Source organism: Tyto alba, unplaced genomic scaffold, assembly GCF_018691265.1.
Source record: "Tyto alba isolate M040663 unplaced genomic scaffold, T.alba_DEE_v4.0 Super-Scaffold_44, whole genome shotgun sequence".
NCBI classification, from domain to species: domain Eukaryota; kingdom Metazoa; phylum Chordata; class Aves; order Strigiformes; family Tytonidae; genus Tyto; species Tyto alba.
Genome location: NW_024881320.1, coordinates 15,198,259 through 15,216,252, shown reverse-complemented (window position 1 = coordinate 15,216,252; position 17,994 = coordinate 15,198,259). Strand labels below are relative to the sequence as shown.

Below are 17,994 nucleotides of genomic sequence, written 5' to 3'. Positions count from 1 at the left end.
GCTGCTTTATAAACAGGGTAAGTGCTGCAAGGCTGTTATTCTGCGGAGCTGGAATTTATGTTCTTTACTAAGTACAGAGTGCTTACAATTTATCAGCAGAGCGTTTTAAGTAAACAGCACTAAACACTTAAAACTCAGCAGCCAGGGGCTAGAATAGAGTATTTCCAGTACAGGTTATTGGCATCATGTTTTTCTTCAGCAGAGACATCACATTTGGCATCTATTAACAGGGTCTGCATTATTTATTAACCTGCACCAAGAGTCATTTCAACTAGCAGGCAACTGGACAATTTATTTCGGTGCACCACCTTTCCGTCATGTTTCACAACTGCTCCTTAGCTAGCGAGTCGATAAACCAGTGGCAAAAACGAGCGGAAGCGTTATGAGATCCCCTCATCATGGGGTGACAAGGAGAGAGGCCAAGCGCTACAAAAAATGGGTGCCAGGGCACAAGAGGGTGCAACCACCCTGCATGCAGAGGGTTGAGCAGGGGGTCTATGATTGCCAAAACCGCTGGCACAAGCTGATGCTTTTCTTCCAATGATGTCAAAGTGGATTTATGACAGCTACGTGGAAAAAGGTGGGGGGGGAAGAAAAAGGACATTTTTTTCACCATTTAAGATTAAGGTTCCTCATGTGAGACGCTCTCCTCAGGTAACAGGCAGGTGCCCAAACTCTGAGGGACAGAACCTGGCTCTGTCCAGGGATGGCAGACAGAGAGCTTGCCTCCCTGTTGTCACAAACACAAACCACTGGAGCTTCAGCCATCCCTGGGGTCAGGCTGGGGAATAAGGGCACAAACAAGTGCCTGGAGGAGAATAAGGCAGCGCTCACCAGCTCAGCCCAGGCACGCTGCCTCCCCGAGCAAACCCATCGCAACGGTCCCTCCGTATCCCACACAACCCAACCGCATGGCAGGAGGCACAGTATTGGGTTACAGCACGACCTTGAAGAAATTACTAACATCTATAAAGTATTTTACTGTGCCGATTTATCCTTAAAATAATGCAGACAATGGCTTTCCACCTTAGCAGATCACTTCATTAAGTGTTATCTCTCTGCTAGAGATGAGAGCACAGACCCCCTGTTGTGAGGACAAAACAGATGCCAGGAAGGGGACTAAGCCCCAGGAAGAAGTGCTCAGCTTCCAGCATGTGATGTTATTTCTATTGAGAAGCAAGCTTTAACAACAGGATGTAACACCTCTACACTGAAACAGGAGGGAGATGGCAGAGGGGAGAGGGCAGGGGCTGAGCAGAGCATCCCACCATTAACCACCTGGGAAACAGTAAATGGGTAAGCTGTGTCTGTTCCTCATCCCACCAGGAGATGCCCAGACAAACCATCCACAACAGTTTACAACTGAAACAGAGGGAACTGTGAGACTGCAGACCACATTTATTTCTCCTTCTGGACTTGAATGGTAACGGAGTGCCACAAACAACCATTTATTTGGATTAAAGCCCATTTGGAGCAAACGGGGAATCAAATATGCAACAGTCGTCAATTTTTTTAAAAACAAAGTGATGTCAAATACTTTCAATTGCCACTTACTGAGCCACAAGACAGGGCTGTAAAAGTTATTTTTATTTACTAATGCTACACGACAACTCGATAATGAGCTTTTAATTAAAATCTATTTCTGTTAACCACCAAGGAGGCCAAAAACGCGCCCAGGCGTAACGACGCAGATGGTGCAGCCAAGCACATTTCGTGGTGTCTGCCCGAGACAGAGACAGAGTGGGGTACACAGGCGAACAAGCTGCTGCAGCTCTGGCCAGCTGGCACTGAAACAAGTGGGAGAGACGGAGGGGACAACAACCAGTGATGTCCCCAAGCTTCACCCCATAAGTTGGGTTTGCACAAATTAAGAGTTATGGGGTCAAGCAGCAGCTCGACGGAGGGGAAGAAGCTCCAAGAGGCCAGGAGAAGGATGTTGTGGCTGGCAGGGACCTCTGGCCTTCCCACGCCAAGGATGCATAGAGATAGAACGTTAGGCAGAGCTGCCTCCGTGCTGCTGTCGCAGGGTTTGCAGTAGAGCACACTCCTCCCTGCCCCGGGAAGGGCCACGCAGAGCGGTGATCACAGAGCCGAGCCTTACCTCCGTGCAGGAGCTGACTGCTGATGGACACGGGGTATTTCAGCACGAGCCTGACCTGCTAGGATGGGTCTTTTGCACACTCATGCACTCTGAAAACAGTCAGCTTGCCCCAGGGAAAGCCAGGCTAGGCTTTAAGAAGCCAGTGTTGCCAGCCTTAGGAAAGAGGGCTAGCCTTGCCCCAGCAACATCGAGTTTACCTCTGAATGAAGCAAGGCTAAACCACGTATACTATCAAATGCCTCTCTCTGAGTCGTAAGGGCTGTTTGATTTTCTAACAGAGGGCTGCCTCCCAGCTTCAAGTAGGTTGTTTCCTGGGCTGCTTCCCTGTTCAAGTACTTTTAATTTCAAAAACCACCTACTTGAATGACACTGTCTGTACAAAGGGGGGGGAAAAAAAAAAAAAGGTATTTAACAACATCAAAACTAGAGTCTATACAGCAAGAGAGAAAGATTTGCTGTCCCAAATGCCTTCGCTCCTTCCCCTTTGCATCAACACACCTCCTCTGGATTAACCACAGAAACTGAGGATTGACAGCATTTTTGAGCCATCTTTGGAGGGAATTGGATAACAGAGTTTCATAACAGGCTTAGAAGAGGCTGCAATGGGACACAGGGGATCCAGAGAGCGTTTCAGATGCAGGGTGCGGGCAGAGAGAAGCCAAAGGGGATCTGTGTTCATAAGAAGTCTCATGTGACTTGTGCACAGCTTAAGGGAATGCAGAACTGAACCGCACCAAGCAAGGCATCTCTGAAAAATTAATTCCCAACTGACACTGTTGTGAATCAGCAGAATTTCTGACTTTTTTTTGGCATAAACACTTGCAAGACATGAAGTGAGAAAACAGCCCTTACCTGCTGTGTCTCATATTTAAAGAGAGATCAGCAGCAACCAAACAGCACAAGCTCCAGAGCGTTCACAGAGCCAACGCAGGATCGGGGCAGATGGGCGCGCTAAGCCACCAGAACATTGACTTGACAGCTGGTATCCCAACAATTTACTGAAGATCATTTTGTAGCTGAGGGGGATTATTTCTCTCAGCTTTTTAAAATAGCTGTTACTGCCCACAGATTCGCCTTTTCCAGTTAACTTTCTGCCTGCTTGCAGAAGTTTAGCAGCGTCGAGAGAGGTCACTGCCCCTAGCAGCATCACTGAGCTGCCGCTAAACATTTAACCAGGCATGGGAGGATCTTTATAAAACCCCTTCCAAGTATTTAGCAATGCTGAAGGAAGCTGGGGGCACCCCACTCCCTGGTTTCTTTCTCTTGCCTTTTTATTTTGGGGACAGAGGTCAAAATTCGACCCAGATTTACTGCATCAGCTCTTACTTAAGAACTCACTTGGTCCCAGATTTTCACCACCAAATCTTCACTTGCTCCTGCTTCAGAGGATGAGCTTTTGCAGCTCAGCTACATAACTCCCCGTGTCTGTTAACAAAGTGACTAATGCTTGGCTGCACGCTGCTGAAATTGGGTCTCATCTACTTACAAGCGAACAGAAGAGTTTTACAACCAACCTCATCCAACTGGCCCTGCACTGAGTGAAGTGCTGGGCTAAAAAGATCCCTTCCAACCAAGATTATTCTCTGGGCAGAGAAGAACAGTTTAAGCATCGAAGCAGTAACAGGATGTACATTTAGACCAGCAAATATATTGGTCCAAACTTGCCTCTTCCTGCTGCTTGAACACTTAAGCTGTTTCTCTAGGTTGCCTGTAAAGCTTTTCCATTCATTTTTAACTTGAGACCCGCAGAAGCTGCTGCTGTGAAAAGATTAAGGTCAGGAAGCAGCTGGGTGGCTAGCTGCACCTCAGTGGAATAACCATCCTTGCAGGAGTTATAGGCCCAAGATCATGGGCACGATAGAAAGAGCTAAAGAAAAAACACACCCTTCAGAAAAGGTGCTGTGGCACTGGAGACGGAGAGCCACTAATCCAGCTGACTACAGCAAGAGGAAGAAATGGGCAGAGACATGCACAAGACCAAAAAAAAAGATTGATGGGTTCTCCTATCAACCAGGGAACTTGTTTCCTAGAGGAAAAAAACCTGCACATCGGGGTGCATGAGACCAACCTGACACCAGCCACACTACACCACCACCCTTCTGCCAGAGGGACAGGATGCCTTGGAAGACACCAACTCAGAAACACCATGAGATTTTAAGATGTTATGACAGGACATATATATAACAGATAACTAACTACCTCATCTAGAGAGGCAGCACCAAAATCACATTACCTTTGCCACATCGACTACTTTATTTAGTTAGGGGTCACCGTCAGCAAGTTGCACCAGCGGGGTGGCAACGGCAGAGGAAACCATCAGGCACAGCAGGCTCCTGGCACTGTGCTCCAAACTGACATCAAGCCATCAGTGCAAGTACCACACCCTGGCAAGCTCTGCTTTACACTAATGCCACTTCAAATAGCTTCCCAAATCAGTACTCAAGCAGCGTACCGCCTATCGCGGTGTTAATCGCAGGAGAACACCAACATTGAACGTCTTTCAACAAGATTTCTCTGGTGCTGCTCTCCAAGTACAGAAAGCTGAGGGACCGCAGGGCTATTTGAGGGCATTCTCGGGAAGGCAGGGCAGCTAGGGATTGCTTTAAGATGGGGATTTTAAGAGCTATGCAAACGTCTATCCTTCCTCAAGATGCTATCAATTAATTAGGTACCAGGCTCAAACAGCTGTGATAGAAGTAACAAAAAGGAAGACACTCACTTTGTGCCTTCAAGATTTCCCCAAACAAATTATAAGTCTTTAAAGTGAAACCCCCAACTGTGATTATTAAGCTTCATCGCCATGTTAGAAAGATTAAGATTTCACTTCTATGAATTATTTTAGATTTAGGCTCAATTTAGAGACATCATTTGCAGAGTAAACAGATGCAAAGCAGGTTTAATCTCTTCAAATACTCTGCTGGGAATTTCTACAGGGTAGATTGAAAAATTAACACAGAAAACTAAGGTCCCCCGCCAGCTACAGCGGCATTGGAGAGGGACTGCTGGGACAGGAGCTGGGGCTCTACAGTTTGCACCGAGCAACCTTGAGCCCAGCCCCGAGAGCCAGCCATCACATCACCCCAGAGCAGGTTAGGGATTCAGATCTCCCAGGAGCTCCGCACGCTCTCCTCGAGGGCCGGGGCAGCCCTCGCCAGCCCCAGCTGCTCACCCGCACAGCCTGGCCATCGCTGCCAGGTCTCACACCCCGTGGCCTCCACCATTTCCAGCTGCCTGGTCAGCCTTGAGGTCTCAGGCCTCCGCCGTCACTACCTTGAGGTAAGGACGTCGCCTCTGTCCTGCACAGCGGGGCTGGGAAGTCTAACCCACGACAACACAGAACACACCTCAAGAGCTCTGGTATAAAGTTTAAAGAAAAGCCATCAGTTATATTAATCCCACACAGAAAAGCTGTTACAGCAAAGTGTTGATCGCTCAAACGTGTTTACCAGCGATGCGATCAATACCCGTGCAGGAAGCCACCAGCTAAGCTATGCTGAAGATCAGCACGCGTAGCATCGGCCTCCCCAGAACGGCCACACACACCCCAGACCACTCACCAGCCAAGCGTCCAGCTTCTGGAGAAGGAAAAGCAGGGAGAAAGCAACGTGGTAATGCTCAGAGCAAGGCTGGGAGCACAGAGGTAGGGCACAGAGATGAGCGGTGGCGATTTGCAACAGGGTGGAGGGAGGACTGGAACTTCTGAAAGCGGATGGGACCAAGGGCATGACAAGACAGCACAGCAGGATGACAGAAATCAGCCTGCTCTGCCTGGACCACTGCCTCGGCACATGGAAGGTGCAGGAAGGAGCAGCAATTCGCTGCTCCACCCTGCTCCGAACATCCACCTCACAGCTCCTGAGGCTCAAGCAAACTGCGTTCCCCAGACGGCTGCCGAGCAGGCAGCAGGGCTCCCTGGCAAGGCCGTTAGGATGGGCAACCTGGGGTGAAGCTGAGGTGTCAGTGTGGATTAGGCAGCAAAACACTCTTGCACTCCTTCCTCAGCCTGCTCGGCTGCTATTTATTGTGGGGTTTGAAGCATGAGGCAGGGAGCAGGCTCCAGCACATCAGGTATGGAACAAAACCCAAGCTGAGGTACAGCCTCAGGACTACTGGCCTCACCGAGGAATTGCTGAACCGCCAGCTCATTCCCTCAGTGGAGCCAGGAGGTGCCTGTGGCTGGAGAGCAGCAGCGGCAGAAAGGCAGGGGACAAGCACAGGCCGGAGAAGCCAAGAGGCAGCAGCAGTTCCCCCTGCCCAGCTCGGCAGGGAGTAGTGTGCTCCCAGGATTAGGCTACCAACAAGACCTCCAACAAGCCATCAGCTCTCCATCCCTGTCAGCGTGAAGTACCATTCACAGGCCACTGAAACACATCTCAAGAGCCCCCCCAAACAGCACGACAGCAAGAATCCCGCTGCACCTCCTTCCACTAATCCTCTAAAGAGTGTTTGTGCAGCACAGGTTTCTCCTTCCCCAGCCTCCTGCTTGGGTCAGCTGTCCTCCTTCCCATCCAAAGAAACCTACCGCATCAACGTGCACACAGAGACTTGGGCAAATGTGGTGCTGTTCGCCCCTCTCTCACCTCACCCCTCCAGGGCCTCAGCCCAGCAAATCTTCGGCCAGGAGCCAGATGCCTTCGGGGAGGAGCACGGTCCTCCCCAGGTCATCGACTCTCCCACCCCTTCGATTTTCAGGCGGAGCAGCCGAGACCACCGCAGGAGCAAGCTTCTGGTTCCTGGTCTCACCACGGGCTGCCGCAGCAAGGACCAAGCCCAGCCCTGCCCTGGGCCACCTCCCCGTCCCCTCCCTCACATCAGCCCTGGTGATTGGAGGCCGCAGGGTGTGACCAACCTGTCTACAACATCAGGTGTTGGGCTCGGTGCATTTCTGCCGAGTCAGCAAGCCACGGAGCTTTCCCCAGAGCTGTGCAACTGTGAGACAAAGACAGAGGCAGAGATGCAGCCAGGGAGCAGGACTGCTTGAATAAAGCTTAAATAAAACACACGCCCCAAGCTGAGTTGCCCTGCGCTTAAATAAAACACCTCGCCTGCACCAAGCATGGTGTGAAACAGTCCCATCACCCACCGGCATCCAGCTACTTCCCTCCTCTCCACCTGAGTGCTCTGTGCTGAAGGGCAATGCCTGAAGTCCCCCACACGTCCCCGGTGCACCAGCTCTGACAGGAGACATGAGCAGGGTCGTACACGCAGCTCCTGAGCTCCTTCCTGTGCTTCCAGAAGGGCTGGAGAAGTCCATCTGCAGCGACAAGCTTTTTTGGCAGGAACCTCCCCCAAAAAGTCATCCGAAGATGCGCAAGTTGCATGGCCAAATCCCACCTGAGAGCATTGCCTTCCCACTGCGCAAACATCCTAATCTCAACATGAAACAACAAGTGGCCGCACCACTGAAAAAAAAAAGAATTATTTACTTTTCATCATGTGTTATTACTGGCAGCCTCGGAAAAACATGCAAGAACGAAGCCAGGACACTTAAACTCTCCTGGCAGTGGGAAGCTCACACAACTACTGTCTAAAATAAATCCCTAATCCCTGGGAAAGGCAGAAAGTTCTTCAGAGCTGACAACAGATTTCAAGAGCAAGAAAATTTATGATGACAAACACCCCTCGGCTTATGGGCATTGGAATGCCATCACGATTTGGATCAGATGGATGAAATATAAACTATTAAGTATAAAAGTTAAACTGGGTAGAGGTGGCTTGCAACGTTTGTGCATCCAATCCCTCTAAATCAGCTGAAAATGCAGCAACAAGAAACCACACCCCTGGGGCCTGACAGCAACTGCCCCAGGGGGAGAACATCTAATGACCGAGGGCCCAAAAAACTGAAGTATCAGAGAAAAACCAGACACCACTGGGGCAGGCACCCAGACACAACCCCCCTGGAGCACCCCTCACCCTGGAAGCTCGGCTTATAACTCGTGAAAATGTCATTCGTGCGCGTTTGTTGAGTGCTCTGAGTTGGACCCTCGTGGATTCCAGCCCCGGGCTCCTCACAACAGCCGCGGTGCTGAGGGCGGGCGGCTTCAGCTGCGACGGCAAAACAAAGCTGAACGAGGCGGAATTAGAACCAAGAAGACAAAGCGGCGGTATAGCCGGGACAACGCTGAAGCGCACAGGCCCGTGTCCCGCCCGTGCGGCCCCCCGAGGGTCTCCCCGTGACCGCGGGCCTCCCACGGGCGGCGTGGCAGCCCCCCCTACTTGGCCGCCGCCCTCCGTGGGGCACCGGGCCGCAGCCCCCCCGGCCCCACAGCCGCGTTTGGGGCTGCCGGGAGAGGCGGGGCGGGGTGTGTGTGTGTGGGGGGGTCCCCCTCAGCGCGGCCCCCCCCCGCCGTCACCTCGCAGCTGAACTCCATCTCGGCGTCCATGGTGGCGATGCGCACTGTGAAGGTCTTGGGCTGCTTCCTCTTCAGCGAGCTGAAGCTCATGCGGGACGCGATGGCCCCGGCCATGGCGGGGGGGGGGGGGGGGGGGGGGGGGGGGGAAGACGGCTCAGCGCGGCGGCAGCGCCATGGCGGCGGGGAGGGCTCGCGCCCCCGCCGCTCCGGGCCGCGCCGAGCTGCGCCCGCCCCCCCGCCGCACCGCCATTGGGCCCGTTCCTGCCTGATCCCGCCCCCCGCGCGGCGCCACAGCCAACAGGAAAAGCCTGCGAGGGAGGAGAGGGGGCGGGAGCGGCTGTGACTGGAAGAAGGGTGAACGCCGCTCAAAGGGAGGAGGCGGGGCCACGTTCCAGCGCGGCGGGAGGGGAGGCGTGGGGCGGGGTGGTGGCGCCCCCTGGCGGCCGGCGGAGCGGCCGGCACCCCGCGCCGTGACGGGCTCGGGGGCGCCAGGCGCATGCGTAGGAGGGGGTGAGCGGGGCGGAGGCGAGCACTAGGACCCGGCAGCGGCTGGGAGCGCCGGGACCCTTCGTGCTGGGCTGTCCCGCGGTGCCACGGGTGTCCGTGATCCGCGGGTGTCCGTGATCCGCGGGTGTCCGTGGTCCGAGGGTGTCCGTGATCCGCGGGTGTCCGTGGTCCGAGGGTGTCCCCGCCGCCGCGGGTGTCCCGCAGGACGGGCTGTCCCTGCGTGACGCGGGGACGTGGGTGCTGCCCCCCCCACAGCAGTGCTCTCCCGCGGGAACCCTCTGCCCCGGGGGCCGTGGCGGAGCGCCTAGGCGTTCCCGGAGGGACCCGGGGCTCGTCCCGCCCCGGGCGGGCGCTGCCCAGTCCGGCCCCCGGGCGGGTGGGGGCAGAGACTGGGACCAGTGCCCGGGGCGGGACCGGCACGGGGAGAGCGGGACAGCGGGACGGGGACCAGTGCCGGGATAACCGGACGGGGACCAGCGCCGGGATAACCGGACGGGGACCAGCGCCGGGGTAACCGGACGGGGACCAGCGCCGGGGTAACCGGACTGGGACCAGCGCCGGGGTAACCGGACTGGGACCAGCGCCGGGGTAACCGGACGGGGACCAGCGCCGGGGTAACCGGACGGGGACCAGCGCCGGGGTAACCGGACTGGGACCAGCGCCGGGGTAACCGGACGGGGACCAGCGCCGGGGTAACCGGACGGGGACCAGCGCCGGGACAGCGCCGGGATAACCGGACGGGGACCAGCGCCGGGGTAACCGGACGGGGACCAGCGCCGGGATAACCGGACGGGGACCAGCGCCGGGGTAACCGGACGGGGACCAGCGCCGGGATAACCGGACGGGGACCAGCGCCGGGGTAACCGGACGGGGACCAGCGCCGGGGTAACCGGACGGGGACCAGCGCCGGGGTAACCGGACGGGGACCAGCGCCGGGATAACCGGACGGGGACCAGCGCCGGGGTAACCGGACGGGGACCAGCGCCGGGATAACCGGACGGGGACCAGCGCCGGGGTAACCGGACGGGGACCAGCGCCGGGGTAACCGGACGGGGACCAGCGCCGGGATAACCGGACGGGGACCAGCGCCGGGGTAACCGGACGGGGACCAGCGCCGGGATAACCGGACGGGGACCAGCGCCGGGGTAACCGGACGGGGACCAGCGCCGGGATAACCGGACGGGGACCAGCGCCGGGGTAACCGGACTGGGACCAGCGCCGGGAAAGCAGGGCAGGAGTGGGACCCGGATAACAAGACTGGGATCCAGGGGCCGGGACCAGCAGTGGGACAGCGGTATGGGACTGGGATTGGAACTGGGATTGCAACTAGCGCTGGGTAACGGGACGGGACTGGGAGCAGAACCAGTGCTGCAGCGATGAAACTGGGACCGAGGGATGGGGACGGGCACTGGGATGATGGGATGGAGGCTGGGACCAGCACCAGCGTAAGAGGACGGGACTGGGACTCAGGTCAGTGTGGGGATAACGGGATGGGACTGGGATCAGCACCGGGATGAGAAGATGGGACTTACTGGGACCAGTACTGGGGTAATGGGAGAACGGGACACTGAGCAGCACGGGGATAACGGGATGGGACTGGAACCAGCTCAGGGTTACTGGGAGGGGATCTGGGACCATCACGGGGCAGGGGACGGCAGGACCAGACGGGGGAAAGCGAGAAGCCCCCCCCCCGACCCCCCCACTGGTCAGTGAGCAGAGCAGCCCCCCCGTCCCCCGGGGATCGGCCCCCCCCCCCCCCCCCCGCCAGCCCGGGCGCCCCCGCAGCGGGAAGAACGGGGCCTCTGTCCCCGCGGGGACAATGGGGACATTGACGGGGTGTCCCCCCGCCCCGCCCCCCCCCCCCCCCGCAGGACCCCCATGGCAGACGGCAGCGAACCCCCCCGCTGCGCCCCCGCCCCCGCTGGCACCCACGGCCCAGGCACCCAGGTGGGTACGGGGGGGTGGGGGGGATGGGGGGGGGGAGGCTACGGGGAAGGCGTGGGAGGGCATGGGGGCCCAAGGGGATTGGAGGGGGGGGCATGGAGGGCCTGGGGGGAACATGGGGGCTGCATGAGGGCACTATCATGGGGAGCTGTGGGGCACCCAGTGTAGCTCAGGAGGGCTGGGGGGCCATGGGAAGCTGGGGGGAGGTAAGGGGGGGTCATGGGGGACCCAGTGGAGCTCAGGGGGGCTGGGGGGACCATGTGGAGCTATGGGGGGGGCCAAGGGGGTCCAAGGGTACCTAAGGGGCACAAATGGGGGGTGAGGAGGATTCAGGGGAGCCCTGGAGAGCTGGGGGGGGGGTGTCATTGTGGGGTGTATGGGTGAAATGGGGTAGGGGGGGCTGGCAGTCCGAGGGGGAGGTCTGGGGGGTCCCCCCCCTCGGAGCCCCCGCTCTGGGTGAAGCCCCTGCCCAGACATGCCGGCCTGTACCACGGATCCACACCTTCGGGAAGGGGGGGCAGGCGCTGCGCAGGGACCCCCATGTCCCCCCCGCCTTGCGGGGCTGGCTGCACAAGCAGGTGGGGTGGGGGGGTCCAGGAATGGGGGGGCTGGGGGGGAGTCCAAGGGGGTGTATGGGGGTTGGGGCTGAGGTAAGGACCATTGGGGGGAGCTTATGGAATTTGGGGGGGTCTGAGATGGTGGTTGGGGGGGTTGGGATTATGGGGTTTGGGGGAGTCTGGGGGGGTGGGGGGTGCCTGGTAGCACACAGGGTTTGGGGGGGTCGAGTGGGGGATACTGGGGGGGTATGAGGTTGGGAGGATCAGAGGGAGTTGTGGGGTTGAGGTGTTGGGGGGCTCCTGGGGGAGGCTATGGGTTTGGGGTGGGCTGGGGGGAATCCTTGGGGGGGTTATGGGTTTTGAGGGATCAGAGAGGGTTGGGGGGGGGTCTGGGGTGGGGTGGGGTGCTGGGGGTTGTCATGGGGTTTGGGGGTATCTGGGATGGCAGGGGGTGCTAAGGGTTGTGGGGTTTGAGGGATCACAAGGATTGGGGGGGTCTGAGGCAGGAGGGGCTCCGGGGGGGGGAGTGATGAGCTGTGGGGGGTTCAGCCCTGTCCCCCTCCCCCAGGACAGCTCAGGGCTGCGGCTCTGGAAGCGCCGCTGGTTTGTGCTGGTCGACCTCTGCCTGTACTACTACCGGGGTGAGGGGGGCCGGGGGGGCTGGGGGGGCTGGGGAGGCAGCACACCCTGAGGGTGAGGGGGAGCTTGGGTGACTTGGGGTCCCTGGGTGGATCAGGAATCCCTGAGGGGGGTCAGGAGTCCTGGGGCGGTTGGGAGTTCCTGGGGTGCTGAAGGGGTCACTGGGGGGCGGGATCTGAGTTCTGGGGGACCCCGGGAGGTTTGCGGTCACCCAGCAGGCCTCAGAGGAGGTTCCTGGCATCCCTCGATGGCGCTGGGAGTCTTGGGGTGCCAATGGGGTCCCTGGGGGTTCATCCCTCCTGACACCCCTCTGCCCCCCAGACAGCAGCGAGCAGCGAGTGCGGGGAGGAGTCCCCCTGCCCGGCTACGAGATCCGTGTCCTGCCCCCCGCCCCCCGCGCCCCCCATTTCCTCTTTACGGTAAGCCCTGACCCCCTGAGTCCCCGGATCTGGGGGTGCTCTGGGTGGGGGACACAAGGCTGGGATGCCTGGGTCCTCCCCACCATGGCCCCCCCCCCCCCCCCAATCCCCAGGCCGAGCACCCCGGGATGCGAACGTACTGCCTGGGGGCCGAGACCCCCGAGGAGCTGAACACCTGGGTCTGCGCCCTGCGCCGGGGCGCGTCACCCCTTCCCGGGTGAGCGGGGCACCAGGGGGGCACGCTGGGGAACAGGGGGGCACAGGGGGCCTGGGTCCATGGGGGGGGCATGGAGGGACTGGGTAGTTGTGGGGTTGAGGGAGGTTTGGGGGATTGAAGGGGACAGGAGATGGTTGGGGGCATTGGGGAGAGAGTTTGGGGGGAGAGTTAACCTTTTAACACCTGTTTTCTCCCTCCTCCTCCAGCTCCCCCTACTCCCTCTCCCTGCAGATGCCCCAGGAATGCCAGAGTGAGGGTCCCCCCTCACCCCCATTGCCCACCCACCCCCCTGGCTGGTGTTCCCTGTGCCCTCTGGGTGAGGAGCTGGGGGACACTGCCCTGCCCTCTTCTCACCGCTCCCTGGTCCCTTCACTGCCCCCCAGCAAGGTGAGCTTGGAGGGGGAGCACAGGGGGGATGTGACCCCTCCGTTTAATCCTTCCCTCCCCAGGGTGACCCCCAAACCAGTCTTCTCCTTCCCATCCTGTGGCATGTGGGGACTGGGGGTGGTTGGAGTAGGGACCCCTGTCCCCCTACCTAACCCCGGGTGCCCTCCAAGCTGCTCTGACACCTTCTGCCCCAGGGTCCTGTGGGTGCTGGTGTGCACCACGGGTGCTGGTGGGTGCCACAGTGCCCTCAGAAGCAGCAGCTGAGGGGTCTAGCCAGGATGGCACCTCCATGCCTCAAAGATCCCTGTGCCACACCATGGGGGGATCCTGGGGGTCCCATTACCCCCACAGCAGAGTACCTGGGGGACCCCAAACACCCCAGGGCTGGGTAGGGCGCTCCAGGGGGAGCCCCACACCCTCCCCTGGGGGAACCTAATGCCCATAGAGACCCCAATTCCCAGCCCCTCCAGTGACCCCCCCCCCCCAGCATTGGTGACCCTGTCCTGTCCCGCTGTCCTGCCCCCCCCAATCCCTGCTCCCCAGGGGCTGGCTGTGGGTGCTGGGGTGGGGCATGGGGTGCCCTGAACACCAGCCAGCACTGCGGCACCCCCGGGACTTGCACTGGGGAGTGAGATATTGGGGGGGGCAGGTACTGGGGGAATTGTGGGGCAGGGCTGTGGGGGGAGAGGGGCTATGAGGTGGGAGGGTAATGGGGCAGGACGGAGCAGTGGGTGCCCCGTGACCTCACCACCGTCTCCCCCCCACCCCAGGAGGAGGCCCCGGCCCGGAAGGGTCCTTGCGGGACGGAGGACACGCGGGGGGTGCCGCAGCGGGTCCCCGTGGGCGCCGGCGCCGCCGCAGGTGGGCCCCGGCCCCGGCCCCGCCCCCGCGAGCTCCGGCCCCGCCCCATCCTGACCCCGCCTCTCCTAGGGAGGAGCCCGCAAGAGCTCCGCCCCCCGGGAGCAGCGCCCAACCAGCAGCTGCCCCCTCCGGAGCAAGACGCCGCGGCCAATCAGACACCGCTCTCTCCAACTGTCTCTTCTGATTGGCTGCTGGCTCTCGAGAGCGTCGATGAGGCCCTGACCTCCCAGGGCACCGCCTCCCCGCCGGCAGCCAATGAGACCTCGCGCTGGCGGTGGGCGGGGACGAGTGGGCGGGGCTCGGAGCGAGAAGGTGTGGCCGGCCGCGGGGCGCGCCGGCCAATCAGAATCACCCTTCTCCAGGCCAGCTTCTGAGGGGGGGGGGGGGGGGGGGGCGCCACGCCCCTGGAGGGCGTGGCCGGGAGGAGTGGGCGGGGTTACGAATAGCCCCGCCCCGTTGCGGGGGGAAGATGGCGGCGGCGCGGGCTGGCGGGAGCGCGGCGTTGCGGCGGCTGCGGCGGGGCGGCGGCGGGGCCCCCGGCGGAGCGCGGTGAGCGGGGGACGGCCCCCGCCCCCCCGATTCCTTCCCCCGTCCCCCCCTCCCCTTCCTCCTCCAGGCCTGTTTGTCCCCTCAGACGCCGCGTTCCCCCTCCCCGGTTCCCTCCGGCGGGCGGGTCCCGGGCCCTGGCGCGGCGCCAGGCGGGCGGGAGCCCGGTTGTTAATGCCTCACCTGGCGGGCAAAGGTCCGGGGGACGGAGGGGCCCCTGGCGCAGGCCGGGCCGGTGCCGGGGCTGCCCCACCGCGGGGCGGGGTCGCTGCCCCAGCTCCGGGCAGGGTAGCGTGGGCCAAAAACCTCCCCGCGCAGCCCCGGGTGGGGAGAGCCGGGGCTTTCGTTTTTCCCACGTACCCCTACAAAAACGAGCCAGGCGCTGCTGCTGTGCCTCGGCTCCCCCCCCCCCCCCCCCCCCCCCCCCCCCCCCCCCCCCCCCCCCCCCCCCCCCCCCCCCCCTCCTCGAGATGAACTGAAGGAAACCCAGAGAAGCCCCCCCAGGATGGACGGTGCTCCCCGGCAGCCGGACGATGCGGGAGCCGGGAAGGCAGGATCAGCAGGATGGCTTTTGGTTCCCGTTTTGCTCTGTAGTTGGTCATTCCCGGGCAGAGCTGCCGGCGTTTTCCCCCCAGCGAGGGGGTGTCGGCGGGGCGCTCCCCCCGCACTGACCCGCTGTCTCACAGGGGGTACTCGAGGGATACGGAGGGCAGCTGGTTCCGCTCCCTCTTCGTGCACAAAGTGGATCCCCGCAAGGATGCCCATTCCAACCTCCTCTCCAAAAAGGAGACCAGCAACCTCTACAAGATCCAGTGTGAGTGGCCCTGTGGGGCTGGGGGGTGAACGCTGCTGTGCTGGCCCCTCTTCACCCACAGGGACCCCCCTGACTGCTCTGGGTTCACCCCCCCCCCCCCCCGGAGCTTCAACTCTCGCCCTGGCAGCCCCTCTCTCCTCTCCCCGCAGTTCACAGCGTGAAGCCGGAGTGCCTGGATACCTACAACAGCCTGACGTGAGCCCTGCCGCATGTCAGGGAGCTGCCCAGCATCCCAATGGGGGTGCTGGGGTGCTGCTCTGGAGTGAAGGGGGTGGGAGGGCTCGTGCAGAGCTCCTCAAGACCCTGGGTGGGTCTGTGGCCCTGCTCCTTGCCTCAGTTTCCCTCCCTGTGAAATGGGTGCACCCTCCAGGGGCTGTTCCAGGACACCATTAAGGCAGACTCTTCCATGCCCACACACCTCGTGCTGGGCTGGGAGAGCAAATGGGAGTATCAGGAGTGTTTGGGCGTGGCTGCCCCCCTCCCCATCTGCCCCTCCTGTGCCCCCGCAGAGAGGAGGTGCTGCCCAAGCTCCACTCAGACGCCGACTATCCCTGTGACCTGGTGGGGAACTGGAACACGTGGTACGGCGAGCAGGACCAGGCAGGTGAGGGCAGGCAGGCAGCGGCTCCCGGTGCCCCTGCTGCCGGAGGGGCTGAGGGCGAGGACCTGGGCTTGGGCTGGGGACTGGCTGCCACTCAGGAGGAGAGGGGTGGGAGCTGCCCCCCCTCCCCAGCCCTGTGCTGTCCTTCCAGTGCACCTCTGGCGCTTCTCGGGCGGGTACCCGGCCCTCATGGACTGCATGAACAAGCTCAAGCAGAATAAGGTACCACCGGGATCGGGGCGAGCTGCCCGAGCTCTGCCCCTCGCCTCTGCCTGACCCCCTTGGCCCGAGTCACGCTCGCTCCCACCCCGAAACCCCTGGCTGGGGCTGTCCCCAGGAGTACCTGGACTTCCGCAAGGAGAGGAGCCGGATGCTGCTGTCCCGCAGGAACCAGCTGCTCTTGGAGTTCAGCTTCTGGAACGAGCCCCTGCCCCGCCAGGGACCCAACATCTACGAGCTGAGGACCTACAAGCTGAAGGTGAGCCGCCGTGGGGGGCCAGCCCATGCCTTGGGGCAGTCTTCAGGCTGATATCCCCCTGGGGTGGGGGGGTTTCTGCCTGATATTTTGGGGAGCAGCTCCCCAAACTCCTTCCTCTTTGGTGAGGAGACGCCAAGCAGAGAGAGCAGGTGAGATCTGGCTGCTCACTGGTTTATTTTTTTTCTCTATTTCCAGCCAGGGACCATGATTGAATGGGGCAACAACTGGTAAGCAACTGTTTTTCAGCATGGAGGGAGCCAAGGTGGGAAAAGGTCCCCCTGGAGCAGGGGGAGCCCCTCAGGCAACTCCCCCCTCCGTGTTTCTCCCGCTGCATGCCAGGGCTCGGGCTATTAAGTACCGGCAGGAGAACCAGGAGGCAGTTGGTGGGTTCTTCTCCCAGATCGGGGAGCTGTATGTCGTGCACCACCTCTGGGGTAAGTGGGCTCCCCGCCACCCGTGTCCCCCCATCCCGTGGGGGCTGTGGTGGTGGTGGGGGGCTCTAGGTGTCAGCCCTGTCCCCTCCCTGCAGCCTACAAGGACCTGCAGTCCCGAGAGGAGACGAGGAACGCGGCCTGGAGGAAACGGGGCTGGGACGAGAACGTGTACTACACGGGTGAGCGGGACCCCCCTGCCCGCACTGGGAACCCCTGTGCATGTTGGGGACCCCCTGCCCTCACCTCTCCCTCTCTTCCTTTTCCAGTCCCGCTGATCCGGACCATGGAGTCGCGGATAATGATTCCCCTGAAGATCTCGCCCCTGCAGTGAGCGGAGCTCTGCGCCGGGGCGTCTGCCTGTGCTTGGAGGGGCTCGCTCCCTGCCTGCACCCCAGCCCTGCTGGGGGGTGGGGGGAGGGTATCTGCTCCCCCATAGCTCCCAGCTTTCCTTCCCCCCACCCCCCTCCACCCCATTTTGGGGTGCCCTGTGGGGGATGACAGCGGGGAGGGGTGTGCAGCTGGGGAGGGGAAGGGTGGGAGCCCAGTATCCTCCTGCAGGTCCCCAGGCATGACAGGGGATGAAGCTGCCCCCGGGGGGGCTGAGCAGGCTGCAGAGGTTGGGGGGGTGTATGTGTCTTAATTATTCCTGATGGGCCCCATGGGTGCCTTTCCCGCCGGGAGCCTGCCTGACTGCAGGACATCGCCAATTAAATATTTAATATGCCAACGCCTGGCTCTATGGGGAGGGGGGATGGCGGGGGGGGTGGCGCTGGGGGGCACTCGCTTCCTCTGGCATGGGGAGCAAAACCCCCCAACCTGGTCCCACCCAGGGGGACACCCTGCGCCGTGCCATGGGTGACACTGAGGGGGGGGGGCCCCTGGCACCCATGGGTGCTGTGATGCACTAGGGTATCCCCTGGGTGCCACGGGGGACCCCGCGCCGTGCCTCCCCCATGCCCACGGCTGCCCTCCTGTGCCTGCGGGTGCCCTTCGTCACCAGGAGCCCACGCGTGGCCCCCCCAGGGTGTGGGGGGGTGGGGGTGTGTGTCGTTGACCACGCCCCTTCACCGCAAGCCACGCCCCGTCAGGATACCACACCCCCCGCTGCTCGCGGTCCTCCGGATGGGGGGTGTCCG

At 61.1% G+C, this 17,994-nt stretch overlaps 3 protein-coding genes across 13 annotated transcripts in view; 2 read left to right on the top strand and 1 right to left on the bottom strand.

Moving 5' to 3' along the window:
• Positions 1 to 8,673, bottom strand: part of NF2 (neurofibromin 2) — a 49,637-nt gene extending 40,964 nt beyond the window's left edge. For 4 of the 7 annotated variants that reach the window (XM_042805770.1, XM_042805769.1, XM_042805771.1 and 1 more), the window contains exon 1: positions 8,455 to 8,672. In XM_042805770.1, coding sequence (XP_042661704.1) covers positions 8,455 to 8,568 — 114 coding nt within the window. In that variant the 5' untranslated portion in view covers positions 8,569 to 8,672. Of the gene's footprint in view, positions 1 to 8,454 lie in introns of all 7 variants that reach the window. The other 3 variants (XM_042805772.1, XM_042805773.1, XM_042805767.1) reach the window with 2 other exon arrangements.
• An 834-nt stretch (positions 8,674 to 9,507) lies between these two features.
• PLEKHA4 (pleckstrin homology domain containing A4) lies at positions 9,508 to 14,381 on the top strand. Of its 4 annotated transcripts, XM_042805776.1 has the most exons (9): positions 9,508 to 10,255; positions 10,833 to 10,908; positions 11,379 to 11,483; positions 12,031 to 12,103; positions 12,423 to 12,520; positions 12,634 to 12,737; positions 12,944 to 13,124; positions 13,895 to 13,985; positions 14,055 to 14,381. In XM_042805776.1, exons 2-9 carry the CDS (start codon positions 10,840 to 10,842, stop codon positions 14,357 to 14,359), a joined length of 1,026 nt encoding a protein of 341 aa, XP_042661710.1. In that variant the 5' UTR covers positions 9,508 to 10,255; positions 10,833 to 10,839; the 3' UTR covers positions 14,360 to 14,381. The 4 variants fall into 4 exon arrangements, with proteins under 4 accessions (XP_042661710.1, XP_042661708.1, XP_042661711.1 ...); XM_042805774.1 differs by having other exon boundaries at positions 13,895 to 14,381; XM_042805775.1 differs by lacking the exon at positions 9,508 to 10,255 and adding an exon at positions 10,274 to 10,431 and having other exon boundaries at positions 13,895 to 14,381.
• A 47-nt stretch (positions 14,382 to 14,428) lies between these two features.
• On the top strand, positions 14,429 to 17,585 carry NIPSNAP1 (nipsnap homolog 1). 2 transcript variants are annotated; one of them, XM_042805778.1, is made up of 10 exons: positions 14,429 to 14,534; positions 15,218 to 15,345; positions 15,495 to 15,540; positions 15,855 to 15,949; positions 16,098 to 16,168; positions 16,284 to 16,424; positions 16,620 to 16,651; positions 16,764 to 16,858; positions 16,954 to 17,037; positions 17,125 to 17,585. In XM_042805778.1, exons 1-10 carry the CDS (start codon positions 14,455 to 14,457, stop codon positions 17,187 to 17,189), a joined length of 837 nt encoding a protein of 278 aa, XP_042661712.1. In that variant the 5' UTR covers positions 14,429 to 14,454; the 3' UTR covers positions 17,190 to 17,585. The 2 variants fall into 2 exon arrangements, with proteins under 2 accessions (XP_042661712.1, XP_042661713.1); XM_042805779.1 differs by having other exon boundaries at positions 16,726 to 16,858.
• The last annotated feature ends 409 nt before the right edge of the window (positions 17,586 to 17,994 follow it).